This window comes from Anticarsia gemmatalis, chromosome 26, assembly GCF_050436995.1.
Source record: "Anticarsia gemmatalis isolate Benzon Research Colony breed Stoneville strain chromosome 26, ilAntGemm2 primary, whole genome shotgun sequence".
Classification (NCBI taxonomy): Eukaryota; Metazoa; Arthropoda; class Insecta; order Lepidoptera; family Erebidae; genus Anticarsia; species Anticarsia gemmatalis.
In genome coordinates, this window is record NC_134770.1 from 5,285,877 (window position 1) to 5,307,044 (window position 21,168).

Genomic DNA, 21,168 nt, shown 5'->3' on the forward strand with positions numbered 1-21,168 from the left:
TTGCGTTAAAATAATTTCAACGAAATCCTTTCAGTATTTCTTACAAAACAACGTCGGGAATAAAGATTTTAATAAACTTTAGCGTTATAATTATAATTATCAATATCATATGATTACTCTCAAGCCAGTTTGCATGTTTCAGTTACACAGGACAGACGCTGAGCTTTAACCAACGATAACGACATACACAATTTTTTTTAATTAACTTGATTAAGATTACTGTTTTCCCATACAAACGACAATCAAATTTCATTTACAGTTAACAGATTAGTCGAATGATAATAACGTAAAGAATTTATACTTAAGTACCTCAAGATTATCTGTACACCATATTATAGTGGATACCGTAAGGTATTCATAATAATATTTCAATAATCCCTCAGCCGATAATCCCTAATAAGACACGAGAATATTATCTTACGTAGATTTTAACATAAAGATTTTTATCGCTATCCCTTCTCTATAGAACTTTTTCTAATGTTACTAGGTAATGAGAAGAATTACTAACAGAAGCATATTATGTTGCAGCTATGAGGTAGGATTTAGGAGGTCCATAGAAATCGAAATAATATAAGTTAAACAGTATTTTATTTGTTATTGTAAGCACTGCTAATTGTCAGATTAGACATCGCTTTATATGAGCTTTTGGAAACACAATTATTTACCACACCATCCATACTTCCATACTAATATTATAGATGCGAAAGTAACTCTGTCTGTCAGTCTGCTACTCAATCACGCCTAAACTACTGAACCAATTTGCATGAAATTTGGTATGGAGATATTTTGATACTCGAGAAAGGACATAGGCTATATATCATCACGCTACGACCAAAAGGAGCGGAGTACCAGTAATTAATGTTACAAAGACGGGGAATAATTTCACCCATTCTCTCTTATTGGACGCAAGCGAAGCTGAGAGGGTCAGCTAGTCCTTCAATAAATATAAAAATTGTTGTACATCATGTATGACTACCTACCTATTTATATGCTATTCACAGTACACACATTTTACAGGCATACATTAGAGGAGACAAATTAAAAAATGGCCCTAGATTTGAAACAGAAATTCCGAAAATGTCGACATGTTACTTTTATTCTTATATACAAAAGTTATTCTACATCCCAAATCACGCAATTCGGTTAAACCACAGATTGCGGAAGCGCTAAAATAGAACATTATTAAGCTTCAGTAAAACCCAACCAAACACGAGTGTCAGTTTACATGAGATGGAATCAAAGGGATCGTTACCACTGCATTTGGCAGGGTTATGCAACAATCTGGAGGACTACGGCCGGAGGTGGGAATGAGCACGCAGCTGATGTTTCAAAGAGATCAGAAACATATGAACTGTTAACAACATGAAACTTTAATATGGGTTAAATTGTATTTAATGAAATTAAGAAAACTCTACAGTCGTTATTGTCGAGTATCCACAGTTACACATTTAAAATGTACTGCCAGAATAGTTCTTAAGGAGCCCAGTAGAGGCGCTGTTGTCGGTAGTCGATAGTAGTAGAGAATCGAGCTATAGATTTATTGATGCTCCTTTCCTAATGTCTTTGGACTTACATTCTGCTATTTACGCTACGCCTAATTGGTATTATTTACAAACAAGTGTAATCTATAGTATTGAAGTTCGTGCCTACAGTACTAAAAGCTTTTAACGCTGCACGAATTGCACTTAAAACACAATATAAAAAAGAAACCAATGGAGAAAGGGTAAAACCCCTAGTTTCTAAAAAACGTTTGTTGCAAACTTTTAGTTCCAGCTAACAGGTGTAAAAAGAAACATTCTATCGCGAACATAAGTCAGGTCCATAATGTCCTGTTTACACGAATCTGAAGGTTCGCTTTATCGATGTTTATTAACTCACTCGAAATCGTTATTCAATTTTTAAAAAGTTCTGTATTTTTTTTTAATATTGCTGAAGGTAGAACTAATAACTCTTAACAATACATAAGACAGGCATTCATTGTAATGATTTGACAGTTAAACTGTCGTAGTTTAATAGTATTGAACACTTATAAAATAAATAAAGAATCTTACCTCGACAACTTGTCTCAGGTCTTCGACATACACGTTTTCAGTCTGAACTATCTCGGCGCACACACGCTCTAGCTGAGAGAGGCCTGACATTTCATCCATTATCTGACCACCTGCGAACAAGACAACAATTATAACAGTCCTTAAATAACTACATTATGTCCCTTTAACATGTTAATCTCACTTGTTTTAATGAGAAAAAGCTCTTTAATGATTTTAGTCATAGTAATCATTACTACCCCAATGTGTCGTTTCGTGCTACGAGTACGGGTGTAAAACATAATATTATGATCTAACAAAAAGACAGTCGGTATTCAAAATCGACTGGAATTATTTTTCCTCCGTATCCGGAATTTAATCTATATGCAATAAGGGTGCGGTTGGGTATAATCCCCTACTTATGCTCCAAATAATTCGGTCCCGAGGTTTCACGGTATGTGAATATGTTAATTGAAGAACCCTCTTCAAATAAACACAGCTGTTTTGTTTATAGAGTTATCAAAAAATAGTCGTAATTTAGATTAAACGATACTCACGTGGCGTATCTTCCGAAGTCCGTTCTTCCGACACACTAGCGGTCATGATCCCGGCGTTGTTCACGAAATTGTTGCTACCATTAGCCGACACCATGTCCGCGTCGCTGTGGTCGTCCAGGCTCTCGATAGAAGCCAAGTACGCAGAGTTCACTCCCCCTTTGTTCTGCACCCCGCTGCTCGACGTCGAACTGGACGACGCAATGGAACTCATCGACAGAGGCCGTGACACTTCCACCACTGGAGGATTCAATCTGATCACTTCCTTTTCACATTTCAGATTCCCAGTAGAACCTACTGCTTCAGGGTAGGGAACAGCTTTCGACAAAAGTTTCGAAGGACTCTCGTTCTTATTCACAAAGTCTTTTCGGTGCAAACTGTTCGTCCCTTCGCTTAGTTTAGCGATCTTCGCTGGTGATTCTGAAGGACTCTTAGGTACAGGCTTCATGGGAGAGTTGTCTTTAGAAGATAGTTTTATATCGAATTCTCTATCGTTAGAGGTTATAGAAAGCTCGATGGATTGGTCGATGTAAGGTAGAGACAAAGATTCGAAGGCAGTCTTATTATTTACGGGGACGTCGTAAATAGCTGGCCGATTGTTGGTCGGGACGTCATACGTTTGAGCATCATCTATTTTAAACTCAGGCTTTAAAGGCAAAGGTTTAGGAGATTCGTGGTCCTCGCTTTTTGATTTGTTAAAGTTTTTTATAGCACACGGTTGATCGTAGATTTCAACTGAAGGTAATATTTCGACGCCTGACTGCGAGATCTTAGACGTTGCTCCCACTAAAGGAATATTAGATCTTCTCATAGACGTTCTACCAATATTCAAAGTCTTCTTTTGGAATTTTAACGTCGTCGTTTCGGTAGCACTAGATATCATCCGTTTGACGTTCGGGGAGAGATTATCAAAAGTAGTTTCGGAAACTTGTTTCGCTTCTTTAAAAGTTCTTTGTAATTTATTAATTGGATTATCACTGAAGTTACACTTATCAACATCGTCACTAACACCTTCCTTCTCACATTTAGTTCGAATAGCGTACAAAGAACTTTTGTTGAAGGTCGCGATAGGTAGTTTGACTCCTCCCGTGATCATTGTTGGGTTATCTGCTATCTTAGATATGTCTAATTCTTTCACTATGGTTGTTTTTTCTACTGGAGGGTCATTTCTTGCGTCTTTGGCAGTTTCTAATCGTGTGGCTTCAGGTCTGAGACTCTTGGCCGGTTCCAGTAAAGAGTCATATATACCGATGAGCGTGGGCGTCAAGTCCGTAGTGCTACCTGTAGGCAAAACAAAATATCGTTAGCATATATTTTGCTTTTTGATATTGTACAATGGAATTTGTATCTTAGCTGTATAGTAATAAGACTGGTTTGCAGTTGTTTCTGTAAGTACTCCACCAGTTAATGAATTTAGTTAATAATCGTAAAACGAATTGAATCTTCCAATGGGCTTTTAATAAAAATTATGCAGCTGTATAATTTATTTTATTGTATAATAAAAGATATAGGTTCATAAACATTTTGTAATTGACTTTTGCGAATGTCAATAAAGAAAATTTTTGTCGGAATGTGTTAATCTTGAGAACTTTCCGTGAGATAATCTTTAATAGAAATATAACTGATTTTGTATTGATAAGTATCTTTTATCTTTATATTAGAATTTATGAGCATTTGTATGAAAATATAAGCGGTTTAAGATAGAAACATAACTGTATAAAACACCGGTAGTTGGAAAACGTTTATTGTTACCGAAACGATGTTTTAATATGGCAATAAAGAGTAATACGTTTAAGTATATCTTGTAACGTGTAAGTAATGTTTTACAACTTGTTTAATTACTTGATGGCGCCGCAAAGTCACTCGTTCATTTTATCAAAATCCTTTTAGGATAGAGTCCATTTGAATAAAATACAGTTGTACGTAGGGTGTTGGAATATCGGGCAGAAAAACATTAAAAAATTACATGAGCGTAATGTAGCCGAGTCGTAGTCTAAATGGTTTAATAACATTGGTTTAATGGCATTGCTGAAAAAGCGTTATTATTCATATAACATCTATGCTAATATTACACCCGCGAAATCTATGGATTGATGTTTGTAACTCAATCACTAGCCAAAATTATAGAACGGATTTCGATGTGGCACACAGCTAGTTTATAACTTGGATTAACAAGGAAAACAGCGTGATGCAATATTGCATGCCTGAGCTTAAAAAAAATTTGAAGGTATGCAAACCGCAATTGGCTAGCGTGGTGCACTCAAAGCCTAACCCCTCCTTCATTATGGAGGAGACTTTTGCTCGGCACTGGGACATAGATAGGTTAAAAATTATTAAATGTTTTTTACAGAGAAATCTTTTCACGCAAATGAAGCCAGGCAGACGCAATTGTGCATAAATATATAAATGTAAAGCTATCAATGTCTTCCTAAGTCCTAAATCAGTTCAACCTCTTTACATACAAACAAAAAAACCAATAGCACTTAAAATTTTCGTCAACTACGCTAATAAAATCTGTCACGCGATCCAAACTAACACTTTAAACTTGCGCCGCGCCTGACTCTAAACTTTCAGATACTCATCAGTTAACTGAAGCTTTAGCCGAAAGCTTTTAAAGTTATTAAATGGTTTCAGAAGGGGTCTGAAGACACGCGATGACTTGAGCTTTATGAGCTTTTCCGGGCTTTTATTTGTGCTGTTGTGGACTCTTTTGGTTTATATCGTTTAAAGTTTATTTATAAACATGCATTACATGAATTGCTATTTGTCCATGAGCATTGTTGCTTACCAATTTATTTTATCTGAGTAAGTTTTTGTTTTTAATTTATTGTAAAAAACTAAGACTTTAATTTAAGACAACTTTATCTTTAATTAGAGTGGAGGTCTATAAATTTAATTTAAAAAATCATACTTTAAGAAATTGTACCCAGTAAGCCATTATTAGCCATTACGATATTTTTTTAACCCCATGGCAACCTGAAAGTTGTTAAAAAATAAAGCTGGGTCTCTAACTTTTAACAATTTTACAGAATTACTTTTACTAACTTCCCAATAACATTTTTAAATTGATATTACAAAACATTTTAACATTACGAACTCATAATAGACAACTTTATCAATATAATCTACAAGTCAAAGATCAATCTAAACAACCAAGCCATAATAGAGTGGTACCAAAAAGAAAAGACAACCATAGAGTTCGGGGGAGCGTCATAAAACCTATTTACATAATAATAAATAGACTCTATGGTATAAGATACTTTGTTATCCGTGTCTATGGCAGTAAAATAACTATTAGAGCAGGTTTGATTCTATTTTATGAGTGTGATAAGAACACGGTATTGAATTACTTTTAGAGGTTATGTTTAGAAAGGATGCTATAGTAATGGTTAAATTATCCTACTAATACAAATGTAAAGTTTTGTTTGTTTGTTTGTTGAAACAAAAATAGAAGAATGTTTTGTAATGATTTTTGTGTTATTGATAGTGTTTTTACACGGACGAACACACGGCATTTAGTGACGCAAGAAAATAAACCGTTCAAAATGTATTAATTGTAAAATAGTAAAGTTTACTAAAACTACAATTATATTTTGGTAGAACGAAAAAAACTACCAAGCGAAAATAATATCTATGACGCAACACCTTTTCAGACAGCCAAATTTAGATCGATACCAATTTAAACACCCTATAAATGTTAAAGGTAATTTTAATATGAAAGATGTAAAATAAATATCAAGTGAAATAACATCTTTCATAAAAATGCATCACATAGACAAGTTAAAACTTTAAAGCGTTGGATGTATTTGCTTTAATTCCCGTATTCTCCTATATCAGTCAACTAAAAACCAATAAAAAATCAATAACAATTGAAGCACCCTGTACATCTGTAAGGTAATCTAAATATATTAGTTACAAATACAGGATGTTGTGTCAAGGAACAGAATCACTTGTATCGAGTATTAGAGGCAATAGTGAGCGGAAACTAGCCATTGAGAGGGCGAAGTTCAGTGGCACACGGTGACTGGACTGAGATGATGGTACCACTTATTCATTAATTAGTTTTTTATAAGGCTAAATACTAAGAAATGAGAAAGATCGTCTTCTAAAAAATAACAAAAAATGTCTTCAAATTATACTTATTTCTGACTGGTCCAAAATCACTCCATTCAAGTCAGAATGTCTTTCTACATTCTGTTTTTGAAAACTCACCTCTTGCAAAAAATTCAAACAAAAAATTGTTTAAATATTTTTTATTTATATTTGTGTTTTTAGCAAATCAAAATATTTCGTGGACAGGGTTATTTTTTAAAACTAGCTAGATTTTCCATATAAAAACGACTCGCGCAACCACTGGAATCATTTTCATGTTTTGATTTAAAAATATGTTTTTATCTCCAACGCAGGAGCGATGGTTTTTGTTGACGTAATAAATATGGCGTCTTTTCGTATCATCAGCGGCCATTCTCTAATATTTTCATTTTTATTTATCGTCTTCTCATCAGCTTTGTGTTATATTCAGACACAAAGTTAAAAGGTGCACACTATACCTATACCGAATGATGCATTTCTAAGGAACATTCAAATGATTCAAAGAGCAGGTGGTACTATCATCTCATGATACTGCCGACCATGAGTCAGGGTATTTCGGTGGCGCGTGAGGCCATCGCTCATTAAACGTGCGCTGCACTAATTGTACATAAGTGTGCTTGTAACTAACTGTACTCTTATGTAAACGTCGTTCAAATTATTTGGAGTGTAGTTCAAATATATTCGATAACTTTTAAATATACGAACAATGAACATGTATGCTAATGTAAATGTGAAGTAACTTTGTCTGTAACGCTTTCATAGCTAGACTTTGGCTGACTTGCGAAAAAAAAATTTAATTGGAGTAAATATAAATTCATACATAATATCCTATAAGGATAGGCAGAAACCAAATGTAATATAAAAAAATATGTGTAATAATAATGTTTTAAGGCCTAAATCGTCAACGCAAGTAAGCTCACAGTTACTAGATACATTTATTGATCAATAGTTAATAGCGTGATCGAAAGTGACAAACCTTATAATAAGGTTTTGATTTTTTAAAGTAAGTCAGGCATACTCAATCATAATACTCTTTAAGGTGACCAATATAATTTGATACGCGAAAATAAACCTTTGGTCAGCTAAATATAAGCAACAACTACAAAATAATCATGTTTGTATCGATCAACCACCTGCGTGCTACAAACAAGCCCACTAATAGTTTACTCAAACGATTATCAATTGTACGTTTAAACTAACTCTGAACACTGAGTCACGGCACCCACCGCAAAAGTATTAAAATTCTCACTAACATTCCGTTTAAACTGACTCACTCGTCCAGGACATAACAAGGAGAATATCTAAAAATGTACGAATTCTTTGTCTGTGGAGGAAGTGAGATTATGTGTAGAGAACCTATTGTTTTTAAAAAACTAGATGAATTTATTTAAGCTGTCTGTGATTCAGCTTTTGTAATTTTTCCTGCTTACCCATCGTTCATTTGTTTCAATCCCGGGTCGAGAAAGAAGATTAGAAAGTCTCGAAAGATTGGTTTAAATTTTAGCAGTAGAGGTGAATGTTTTAAATAAAACACGTCGCACGTAGCCACAGATGTAGACAATTACAGATATTTATTTATTTAATAGGTACAGTAACTAACAGCTGATTCTTAGAATAACAGTGTTACAATTGGTCGTATATATTTTTTTAAATATATGAGAATGATATTTTACCAGCTTCCTTTCCTAAAGGATCGTACGAAGTGTTCGTTTTCTAATATCTGCCTACCCCTATGAGAAGAAGGCGAGCTTTTATGTATGTAATGTACCTACAAATATCTATGTGGATAAATAGTGAAGAAACAAGGCTCTTTTATAACTAACAAAAAACTATTTGCTAAAATCTAGTATCTTTTTGATATCTGATTTCAGTAACTTAATACTAATTAGCCAGCGATCTTCACTGCTCATCAGCTGAGCATGTTCGTCAGAATATCTTTACCATGTAATCGTATGCATGACTGAACTAACTAAACGCTAAGTAGCGTGTAAACAAGTACATACGTTTACTAATGTTAGTATTCCTTATTTCATGGCTTCTTTACTTTAGCAAAGTAAATAGTAAAGAAAAATATCAGTCGTTTTTGAAATATTGTCGGTAGATTTCAAAGGTGACTTGTGGCTTGGTAAACCTAACAGGCATACAATTTACTCCATGTCTATTTACTGGACGTCATTTTAAAGCAAAAAGATTCGCTAAAATGGCAAAATAAAGATTCTGACCAAGACCATCAGCTCAACTAAAAGCCATGGACACCTTTCAACAATGTTGAATTAACCGCTATTCCAAATTAACACACAAAATAATTAATGAACGAATTCACAAATAGATGTTTCACGACCCCTGGGAACCAATACATTCGTTATCAGACGTCCTAAATCGTATACCTAGAACTGACACAATTTCATCACAAATTCAAAGCCAACCATAAAAAATGCTAAGCCGATATCGATCAAATGATACAAGTCACCACGCGACCGACACACAACAATACTGAACACCTTGAACCAATAACCTTTGGTGGCCTAGATTTTGACGCCACTGCCCCCCAAACGTATTGTGTGGACGACACGGCGACGACGCGACTTTGACATTCTATAACACTAACAATCATTCGTAATAAATAAAAAAAGTTTGCATTGGTATAATGCAATAAAACTTTAAAAAATACAATCGAATTGAGAACCTCCTCCATTTCTTGAAGTCAGTTAATTAAAGAAGAAAAATCATTTGCAAAAATAGGTATTGCATCAAAGAAACAGTTGACGATTTGCAGTGCTAGGTATGCCATTATTGGACACATTAGGATTGACTTTTGCAATTGAGTAACGGGATCCTTGAATTGATTGTATGGACTTATTCACTAAGTAAGAGCAGAAATATTTGCGGCAACCCCAGATTCTGAAAATCAAGTTTAAGCATAGCCGTACGCTAGAAATCTCCATAGCAACAGCTTCAAGGGTTCTTCAAATCAACTAACAAAACTATCGTGTCATATTAAGGCCCTCTCAACTGCGAAACAAATCGCTGAATGGATGACAATCACTTGAAACCTCCCATTGTACAAAGATAATACAAGCATACTACGCTTGTTAGCTCGGCATTCATGTCACACTATAGATGACAGGTACTGTCAATTGTCTATGGTTGAAGCCGGCCCACCGAGTTTTTGCGACTTGTAGGGCTATGGGAAAAATACTTTCTTTGAAGCTTTCGTTTTGAAAATGTGGATGATGGAAGGTTGAGAGAATTGGGCTTAAGATCATTGATCAACGCCATGCAGAAGAAAGCACAGATTAATAACGTTAGTATGTAAGGTGCCAAAGTGTATCTTGATATTCTAACGCACTGAGTAAATTATACACTATCAATATTTTTAAACGCTGATGACTAAGACAAGTTATACATCTAGTGGAGAAACATCTACTTCAGTCAGCCTTAACTCAACAAAAAACGTGAAATAATCAAAAAACTTAAAACTTCAAAAATTAGCTACCGAACTCTACATAGGACAGCTTGTATCACAGAAAATGACATAAGTTACGAGTATTTATTAAAAACATCCACACACGGAGCCGCATCTCAACAAATTTTCATACCTATTTTTGAAAACTCTTCACAAATCTAACTCAATCAACCAAACCGATAATAATAAAGTAAATTACCAAATTTTTTATTACCAATCACAGAGATTTTACAAGTTTATCTTAAGCCTATTTAACATAAATTCAGATCCTTGAATACTAGTAAGGCCTAAAAAACTAAGCGTATGCTCGTAATCTGGGTCTCGTGAGTACATTTTATTTCTATAGGTATATATATATATTACACTTAACTACAATATTATTAGGTCGGGGAAAAAGTCTTTTCGCAGTAAAGTATGTATGAACTTGTAATAAAATCTTTTCTCTACACAAAAAAGCTCGATATTTGTACCTCACGAGCTCACTGAAAGAAACCTAATGAACTGTGTACTCATTTATGATTCTTGTAGCCAAAGAGATTTTATCAAAGTTCATACATCTGACAATTCGAAATGACTTTGTCCCCGACCTAATATTTTAAGTTAGGTTAGTTAATTCCTCAATATTCCCTACATTTAGGGTGGTCTATCCGTCAGTTTGGTCACATTTACAAGAGTGTTACTAATGAGGCGAGCCGCTAATAGACGACAGATTTAACCCGAGTCATGTGCAGAACGCGGAAGGTAACCCGTCATGGAACTTGTGGAAATCGCCACAATATGGCCGCCGAGAATAAGAATGCAGGTTTGAGATGGTAATTTTATGAGTTTAAATAGTTCTGTTTTGATTTTTGAGGAAATACAGATTTAAAATTGATTGTTATTTTTTTTAAGTTTATGCTTTGTTTTGCTAAAAAATGATATTATTGCTGGTTGAACTTTGTAGTGAAACTCCGATTGTGTTTAAAACGTTTTTCCATTGTAATAAAACTATATTCAAAGAATAAGTATGGAATTATTAAAAAAACTATCAAAACTTTTATATTATTTCTCAGCTGAAGCTATGAAAACGTAGAATCGGTCTCCTAGCATAAAAAAAACTTATGTCTGCTTTTTTAGCAAGGGCTTTTTTATTTACTACAGCCAAAACACGCGAGTATTAAAAACACAGACACAGAGTAATCCAGACTCCAGACCAAAAACAACTATCAGTGGATCACAGAACTGTATCTAGTTTTGTGTTTTTATTTGCTACGAAATACGCGGATACGGAGAGAGAATAAAAGTAGATCAAACAACGCAACAAATTCCTTAATAAAACGTACAAATTCCGTGGGAAAAACCACAAAATCACTCAAAACATACTAAATCACTAAAGACTTAACCTTTAACCAAAATCGACTAATCAACTAACACTGGAAAAATACAATCAATAACCGATATCTTATTATTTATCGCGTCAATATATTAAACAATATTGCCGACTCAAAGCTTCAAGCCACTCGAAACGCTTTGAGATCCACTCGAGCCAGATTCTGTGCGTTCAAAGTATTGAAATAAAAATACCGGCGCACGGAAACCTTATTGTTTTGTCTCGATGCTTTGTTGACTATGCTAGGAACTCGATTAGTCGAGTAGCTGACTTCATCGGCAACAATGTAACATTCCCAACACTAATGGTATGTTAAGATGCAAATAAACAATGGAGAACTAGAGAGAGCCAGTTTATCGAATACAAAATAAACATGGGGTTTATTTTCTTTATTAAAATGCAGCATTATTTACAAAATATTCGTGAAAAACGTCTAACAACAGTTAAAATCGAAAAACCGTTACGTCAAACGTGTTATTTTAAAACTAATTTACGCTTAAAGCTTATTCATTTACATAAATAATCGTTATTAAGTGCCAATAACATCGTCTAAAAACCTTATTAAACTATGCATCACTATGGAATAGCGGGCAGTCAGATGGCTGGCATTCTCAGTATTCTCACAGTTTTCCCCTGGCTTGCATACTTAATCCATTCTCGATACGTCACGGTGCATGTTATAGAGCTCCTATAATAATGGGATATTGATGGCTTAGTCTGTTCGCTTTTATTACTATAATTATAACGTAAATTGAGAAAGTTTTACATCAAGTTTAAATTAAGATAATACTATTACTTCTTTTTCAAATTCGCAAGTAGATACGCAAAAACAAAATTTTAGCAACTCTTACTTTATCTTTTTCAATAGTCGTTGCTGACGTTTGGATCTCTTGTTCAATCAAAATAATGAGAGAATAGAAACGAATTTCGCTTCAGAACCAAGAAGTCCTAATTAATTTAACTTTTCTCAACTTCTCATTTCTATTCATTGAAAAATTTCTTTCGAATAATTCTATCAGTAAATGGAAAAGAGGCACTAAATATTGTAACATTAAAAACATTTATTAAATATTAAGATGTTTTGCGGAAAACCAGAACCATTTATTTTTTGCCTACAAAAGTACACTGCGGTAGGTAGCATAAAAAACCCGTCCCTATTTGGTCCTTATAACGGAAAATATAATTCTCAAGGATGCTTTAAAGTTAAAAAGTGCATTAAAACTATGTTGAACATCAAACGAATATAACGCATAGGAAGACTGTCACGTTTCCTGTGCACAGATTAAAGTTATTAATTTACTTAGTTTAGTAGCTGAAGCATATTCTTTTAAAATAGGTTACTAGTTATTTGATAATATTGTACGTACTTATTACAAATGTTAAGAGACCAGCTAAAATAAATTAGGTTTTTTTGTAAAGGAAATTTCAAAATCGGTTCATCTAATAAAAAGTTATGAGGTAACAAAAAATAAGACGACCTAAAAATTTCCTCCTTTTATTGAAGTGGGTTAAGTTAAAATGGCAATACCCATTGTCAATGGAATATTGGTCTATTTAAGGAAAGATGTTCCGCGTGACTAGAATTTTAATTAATGAGGTTCAACAGGAAATTACTAACGTGATGTCATTACAGTTTTTAAAGAGAATAACAATAAATATTGATGAATTAAATTCGTTTATTTATTTCTTATAGTAATGTATTGTTTTAATCAAGGCCATTATCCAAAAAAAATATTATTAAACAGGGAAAATTTGGCGTCATTCTTCTAGCCCCTTATTAATAATTTACGAAAATCACTGACCATAAATAATAATTTTAGCCCATTATTGTCCCACTGCTGGGCAAGGGTCTCCTCTAATGAGGGAGCGGTTAGGCCTCGAGTGTTGCTTTGGGTTCGAACCTGCAACCACTTGCGTGGTAGGTAGCAACTTATATTTTTCGGCCATCTTAACATAAGAATGGTAAATGTTTTATTATAACTCATAACCTTCCATAGTAAATAATAATATAATATTATCTGATACAAGATCAGTAAAATAATGTTACAAGTTCGACCTTATTTTGACACTTAAATATCTCAGTTATGCATTTGACAGCCTTATCTAACAACATTATTTTGTATTCACGGTTCAAAGGTAATATTAACACGTAAGGTTGACGTTTTAAACTAGCAAAATATAAGCTTGACGTTTAGTAAGAACAAGCTGACTTCAATATGTATAAGGATTGCTACACATATATACGGTTCGGTATTCGACTAGCTTAGCAGCAAAACCGAATATGTGTCGATGAATGTTTGAGAAAAATGCTGGTTGACATTGCCCCGTCTGAATATTTTAAACGATTTGTGATTATAACTGGGAACTACCCGATCGGCTCAAGCCGAATAATGCCCGGTTTCTGAGAACATTTAACGGTAGTTTATCTATTCAATAGCGTTCTTTTATATGAGCTCAAACGTTATTGAATATATAAACTACCGCTAAATGTACCTCAGAAACCTTAAATAAGTGCAGTAATTGCATCGAGTCGGTTTTGTTGTTCGATAAACAGCCGAACCGAACGTGCCCACCCGAATATGTGTGTAGTTAGCTTTACACTCATAATCATAGGTCGCTTCCTTTAACCATCAGTGGGTAATTTCTACGTAATCGCAGTCTGTCATAAATCAGTGCCAAGCAGTATTCAGCCATGTTTACTCGACCCGGGCACTGAACTCGCGACCTCTTATACCCAACAAGGCACTTAGCTACAATATGCCGCGATTAAAAGTAAGTACATGTCATAATAGCATATCATGAAAGTGAAAGCATGCGTTCGCAGGGACAACTTACGAGCCACAGACAATGAGATGGGTGTGCTCTATGGCATTTAGTTTATGGTGTAACGACAGATCGTAAACTGTCTATGGCCAAGAAAAATGGAGGGAAAGCCGGAAATTTATAATGTTTAGTATCTTGTTATTTGCAAGTAAAAAGGATAGTTAGAATATAAATAAATCTATGCATCGAGAGTTGATTTGTTAAGCAGATGACATAAAAACAAGCAAAGTGGAAAATGACGTTCACCATTCACACGATAAAAACTGAAACTTTCGTATTATATCATGGGAATACATCTTTATTAATGTAACGATAGAATTTAAAAGTAATCTCACTTTTCTAAAGAGTATAAAAACTTGTGGTTAAGATGGCGCGCAGCAGAACAGCTGTTGATTTTCCCGCGTCGCGGCGGCGCCTGCGCGCGACTGGCGCCGTCGACGCCATATTAGAACACCATAGTGCATACATAGTTTGTTTTACTAGGACAAGACCTATTGTACTGTGCCATTATTTCACTATCTTTGAATTACTTATGCTTTCTTTTTCAACACAAAGACTGTAGTCTAAAGCCTTACAATTGTGCGTGCTTTTAATTTGGTAATGTGAAAATGAGTCTTCGCTCCAGATTAGGAGAAATTTCATCTTGTTCTTTGGTTATTCAAGTTTAATAGGTCTTTAGGCTGGTCCTTTCTAGGTTTATTGAGTGTTGACTGTGTTTCTGTGCGTCGAGACACACTGCAATAGTATTGAACGATATCTTATCTAGTATCTGATCTCGCGAATGATTACGTAACCTACTTGGGACTTAGCAGACCTAGTTATAAATGACGCTCAAAATATGATCCTACAATATGTAGAGGTACCTACCTACCTAATACTACATGATTGCAATTTCTATTTCTAATTCTTCCCATGCGTATACTAATATTATAAATACGAAAGTGAATATTTGGATGCAGGTTTGCTATTCAATCATGCCAAAACTGTGTTATGGATTCCAATAAAATTTTGCACACGGGTAATTAATAACCTATTTTAATACAGAGCTTAATAATTATTACTCGAAAAGTCGCGGGTCGAAAGTCAGTCTAGTAATTAAATATATTTTCTGTGTAGTATCTCAGGATATGGTATTCCTAACTTATCTTTTTTGCATTTCTTCATTCGATTAATGGTAACCCGTTAGTTTTAAAGCATTCTTGTTGTTTTAGATCTACGCGCATTGTGTATCAAATGCGAACGTGATGTATTTAGTCGATTATTGAACTCAACGTCTGCGTTAGTAATATATTGCTTTAGTCGAGTTCTAATCATCATTTATCATGTTAGTAATGGACAATAATTATAGTATCTACTCCTAAAAGGCAGCTATTTCTACATTTATATTCTTCAACTAAACATAGTTGACTATATATTCAAATAAAACATGCAATTGAATAAAGAAATTTGAAAGCAGGCGGGAAATATCTTCATTCATTGAAGTGCTAAACAGAAAAGCTGCAAAAAGGTTTTTCAAACGGAAAACTATTCATTTAGATTCTAACTTAAGCTTTAAAACCATCGTATCGCCGGAGTTTTTATTCACCTAACATCATTAAAGAGCTGGTTAGCTAATCGATTTCCTACAACATAAACATATACAACTGCTTTCGCAAAACGTACGTGGAAGACCGCGGCCCTATTCCAAGATGGCGTCAGAAAAAAAACTTAATTGTCAAGAAAACGCGGCAAATTGACGTCTCCGAGAAATTCTATAAATAGTCCAAAGACACTCGTTTGAAGAATTCGCTTCCGTGTACTTTGATACTAATTGATTTTAGTTTATAAATAACAGGCTTTTTGAAACTATATTCAATTTCCTGACGATACTAATTTGAAACCTGTTCAAAAAGCTTTACAAAATTATAAATAAATTTTACCCACACTTTCCCCCTACTAGGCAAGGGAATGCAGGAGCTTTCATGCCATGAGTATAAAATTAAAGTTAAAAAAAATTGGCCTAATCTATACTGCCGTCGTAAATCTAAACACAGTAACTTCAAAATATGCGTTTTGAGAAAAACGCGTTTGAAGTTTAATGGTTAATTTTTGCTCTCATGAAGATACTAATTATTATATATTATTTCATGCAACTTTTAATGTTAGTATATAGTTAAATCTTTGATTCTGTATATATATATCTAGTATATTATTATTATATAAATAATAAAATTAGATAATGTGTTTTAAGCTAGGGTAATAATATAATATTTTTTTCTTTTTTAAGTTACAACACGGTAACTCAACGGTTACTGTGTTGTAACCAAGTTTTACCTATTACTGTGTTGTAACTTTGTAAAGATATTAACATTAGGGGAATTACGACACAGTAAGTATGTACATACTGTGTTATAGCTATGTTTCTTAGAAATACGTATAAAATCAGTAATACAGTAAATGAGATACTGTGATTTATTCAAGTATTTGTTGTTTATCTTTGAACAATATTTTATACGCAATCACAGTAACTGAAGAAGCCGTGTTATAATCAAGCAAAATAAAAAAAAAGTAAATCTATTCACGTTAAAAAAACACAGTTAGTAGTGAGATACTGTTATTTAATTTAAAATAACACAGATACTGTATTTTTTATTAAAAAAAATGTTTTTTTTGTAAAAATACTGTGTTTTTATTTAATGTATTTCGGTAACTATCCATCGTACAAACAAACCGAAAACTTTCTCAAATAGCCCGCGGTCTCCTGATTCCAAAGAACTAAACAAACTATAAACACAGTAACTTGAGTTACTGTGTTTACATTTACGACGGCAGTATATCTCCTTTGAAAATATTTTATCGTTGATAATACTTTAAAAACATAAAGAAATAACTTTTAACAACTAAACTAGAAATAATTTAAAAAAACAAAATATTTACAATTATACAATATATTTACAATATAAAATATGGATACAAAAGGAGTGCGTCACGCGTCGTAGAATTTCTCCTCACCATCGTCGACTGGTAACGTACCCAGAATGCTGGCAGCATTGCCACGTTGGATGGCAATGCTAATTCTTTGACCAAAGTAAAGGCCAGCATTCTGGTCACGCGAAAATAAAAAAATAATAAATGAATAAAGAACTTAATTCAGACAGAAAGTAAGCGGCTTCTTCGAGTAATAAACATTAACGTATAAAAACTCCATAAATTCACATTTATCAAGCAAGTTCATATTACAGGGTTATTACACTTATTATGAATCCTTGACAATTAGTGTTATAAACGAAATGAGTGCCATTAATAACTTGAGTACCGTTTAGTGTAACAACACACGCGAACTAAATTGAAGGGAATTTTTAAATCTGGCAATTTAGTTTTGTTTTTTATTACTTACGTTCTGAAATTAGTGAAAATGTTTTTCACTTAAGGTGTAACTTGTGTTCTGCTGTAAACTTTACAAAAAAATATAAGTAATTACGGCATAAATAAAAGATTATTTTAAGCTATCGCCCCACCTTATATACATACATTATATGTTCGAGCGGTGAATGGACCAATTTACAAAAATAGAAATTAATACAACTACACGTACTCACTACCACTTAGGCCTGAAACTGAAATCAATGAATCAAGCACATATGCAAAACCATATACCACGTAACAGGACTCGAGTTCAACATAAACTGTAAAAATGTTACTGGCAAAACGCCCATAAAACTCTTATCAACTTCGGTAAAAGCCATTGCAGAAAAGTACTCCTAGTCGGTATTTTCTCATGAGGCAAGTCCTACAAGCACCTGATCAAAATGCGAAGGTATTTAGCCGCATACTTACACTATCAGTCAGTGCTATATGATGAATATTCACAAGTAAATTCTCAGTTTACTGTTAGATCACTCAGACAGACCGACGACGGCAAATGTTACATGCCACCGCCAAATATGGCCTTTTTGTATCATTAAAAATGTTCGTTAACCGGAACACTATCATTTACTTTTTAATAATTATACGAATTACGTTTTATGAAGTCTGTGTGAGATGTTAATTGAATGCATTTTGCAGATTATTTTGCAGTTTATAGAGAGTGTGCCTTCACTATTTGAAAGATAAAATTAATTTATTCGAAATACTGAAGACTCTAGCTTCGAGGAATTTAAAATGTTTTTTTTTAGTCTACTGAACGTAGCAAGTTTAATAATGAGTTCAAAAAATACTTCATGGAAATATTCGCTACCTTAGTAACATTTTTTTCTCATAAACCAGCTTCCATTTATAATTAACGCGCATCTCCAATCGACCCATGTAAAGCCATTCCCGCCAAAATACTTCAGTGACACATGTCACGACGTTCGAAAACCGACGCGACATTCCGGAAATACCACTTTTATTACGCTGACAGTTTTATCCACTTTGTAAATTATTACAATATGCAAATAAAGTGATGAAAATATGCCTAGTAAATTATCTCATAGAACATGCGTTTTATCTAATGGCGCATGTCACGAATGAGTGTACATTTTTGTCTATTTTATCTGTGCTTTTGACACAGATTACATGACACAAATAATGAATGATTCATTAAAGATAACAAGAATGCATACAAACAAATGTTTCTCGTTTAGAAGCTAACAATAATTAATGAAATAACTCGAGTTGACATAAATCTGCATGTCGTTTTACAGTTGTGTATGTTTTTAATTAAAATGGCTGAATGACGTTCCGTTTTAGCGTTTATCCGTTAATTTGTACTCAATTTCTTGCGGCGATGTTTATTAGTTAGTGGTAATAAACCGCCTACGGCGTCACAGTTACTTATCCAGTTACAATGCACTTTCAAATCCAAAATACCGTTTTTGTAAATGTAGTAAGATGACCGTATGACCAACATTATGCTTTAAAGTAAATATGAAAATTATGAAACGAAGCCAAACTGTAAAGACAAGCTACAATAGGTAATACTTATTTCCATCTATTATATTCTTCTTGAAGCAGGGATGATTCATAGACAGATGAATAAGGTAGCTTCTACAATGCCGTAGACCGTAAGCAAATTTCAAAGTATTTCTCGCTCTATATTTATTATTCTGTCTAATAAAATGACTGGATGAAAAAACCTGTAAACGGAATTTACGATACTCAATAGGATATTTACCTTCAAGATGAATTAATTCAGTATAGCTGTCATATTATGTAAGCCGCAAAAAATATGAAAGTCTAAATTACGCTGAAATGTATCTCAAAAATATTTTTGTTCATCAACATGTTACATAAATTACAGGTAATAAAGTAATTTAAAATAAATAAATAATTAAAAAAAAATACAGTACACAATTTTACACTATGATTAAACGAGAATAAGATTCCGGCTTTCCATTAGTATTATCAGTAAGTTTTATAAAACATAAATAATGTCTTATACATTCCCATATGTCGACTTGATTTATGAACAGATACAGAACAAATTTTATGCTAATTAGTTCAAGCTAAGTGCAAAGTGCCGTTTCGTCCACAAAAGGTAATTTTTAACGGCTAATTTGAATAAACGGTTAACACGGTTTCCGAACGGTTCTCTTCATTTAAAAAAACCGCCATTTATTTGCTAGTGACATTAGTGGTACGGCTTAAACGTATTAGTTATCGATAAATTATATTATGGATAGTATTTTTATAATTATAAGTATTTTGGAATGTGTTTACGTCTTCATCACATTTATGACCCATTACAATAAATTTGACACCTCCCACGCCAGTGGTCGCAGGTTCGAATCCGAGGCAACACACCAATGACTTTTCGAAGTTATGTGTGTATTAGAAATAATTATCACATGCTCCAACGGTGAAGGAAAACATCGTGAGGAAACCTTGCATGCCTAAAAATTTGTTTAATACATTTATTGAGGGCATGCAAAGTCCCCAACCCGCACTTGGCCAGCGTGGTGGACTTAAGGCCTAACCCCTCCCTCATTACGGGAGGAGACCATTGCCCAGCAGTGGGACAGTAATGGGTTAAATTTATTATTATTATTTATTTATTACAATAAATTATAAAATCAAAAACAAATCATTTATTTATTCAGGTCAATTGCTGACATTTATGATAGTCGTTACAGTTACTGAATCTACTACTAGCTCGAAAAAAATAAACACATTTTATTTGTTTAATTAATTACTACTACTATTTCCGAACCGATTGTAGGTACTGAATAGTGTCTTAACTATCTCAAAGATTTGACAAAATCCTATTATAGAAATGGACTCGGTTTTTCGTAATAATTACTTAAAATATGCGTACGGATATGGCATATTAAACTAAGCCTTAATAACTAATAAACCACGGTTTTATACAGCTTTAAAATCATTAAAAGTTCGTTATTTCATAACTTTGATCTCCTTCACCCGAAGCACGTAATAAACACAGCGAAGGAAATCCTACTCAGTCAAGATGTTGCAAAACTAGTCCGAGTTGCCTGTCAAACTGATATTAATATGAATAAGTAGAGATGGGACAATGTCGACTGAAATATCTCTATTTAGTACCCGAATATGTATAATTTTTAACCGACTTAACAGAAAAAAGGAAGAGGTTATCTATTCGCCTAGATTTTTTATGTTGTTTTCAGATGTAATAAAGAAACATTTTACTTGCAAGTCGTTTCTTTATAATTAGAAATATAATAAGTATTACATAGAAATAAAGGCGCATTTCGTAACGCTTTTTTGAAGACTACTATTTTAGTTTTCTGTTTTAAGAAGTTCAGTGTAGAATATAAAGAACAAAAAGTTTTTATTTAAGGTTTTGAAGCTATAAAATAATAGATAATGCCACAATTATAATTACAAAAGCTAGAAACCAGT

General features: G+C 33.5%; 1 protein-coding gene across 2 annotated transcripts in view; it reads right to left on the minus strand.

Annotated features, from left to right (window-relative positions):
• Nucleotides 1-21,168, minus strand: part of GEFmeso (Guanine nucleotide exchange factor in mesoderm) — a 115,280-nt gene that overhangs the window by 35,868 nt on the left and 58,244 nt on the right. For both annotated transcript variants that reach the window (XM_076131440.1, XM_076131441.1), the window contains exons 2-3: nucleotides 2,585-3,862; nucleotides 2,052-2,161 (exon numbers count right to left, since the gene is read on the minus strand). In XM_076131440.1, the coding sequence (XP_075987555.1) occupies nucleotides 2,052-2,161; nucleotides 2,585-3,862 (1,388 nt within the window). The remainder of the gene's footprint in view (nucleotides 1-2,051; nucleotides 2,162-2,584; nucleotides 3,863-21,168) is intronic.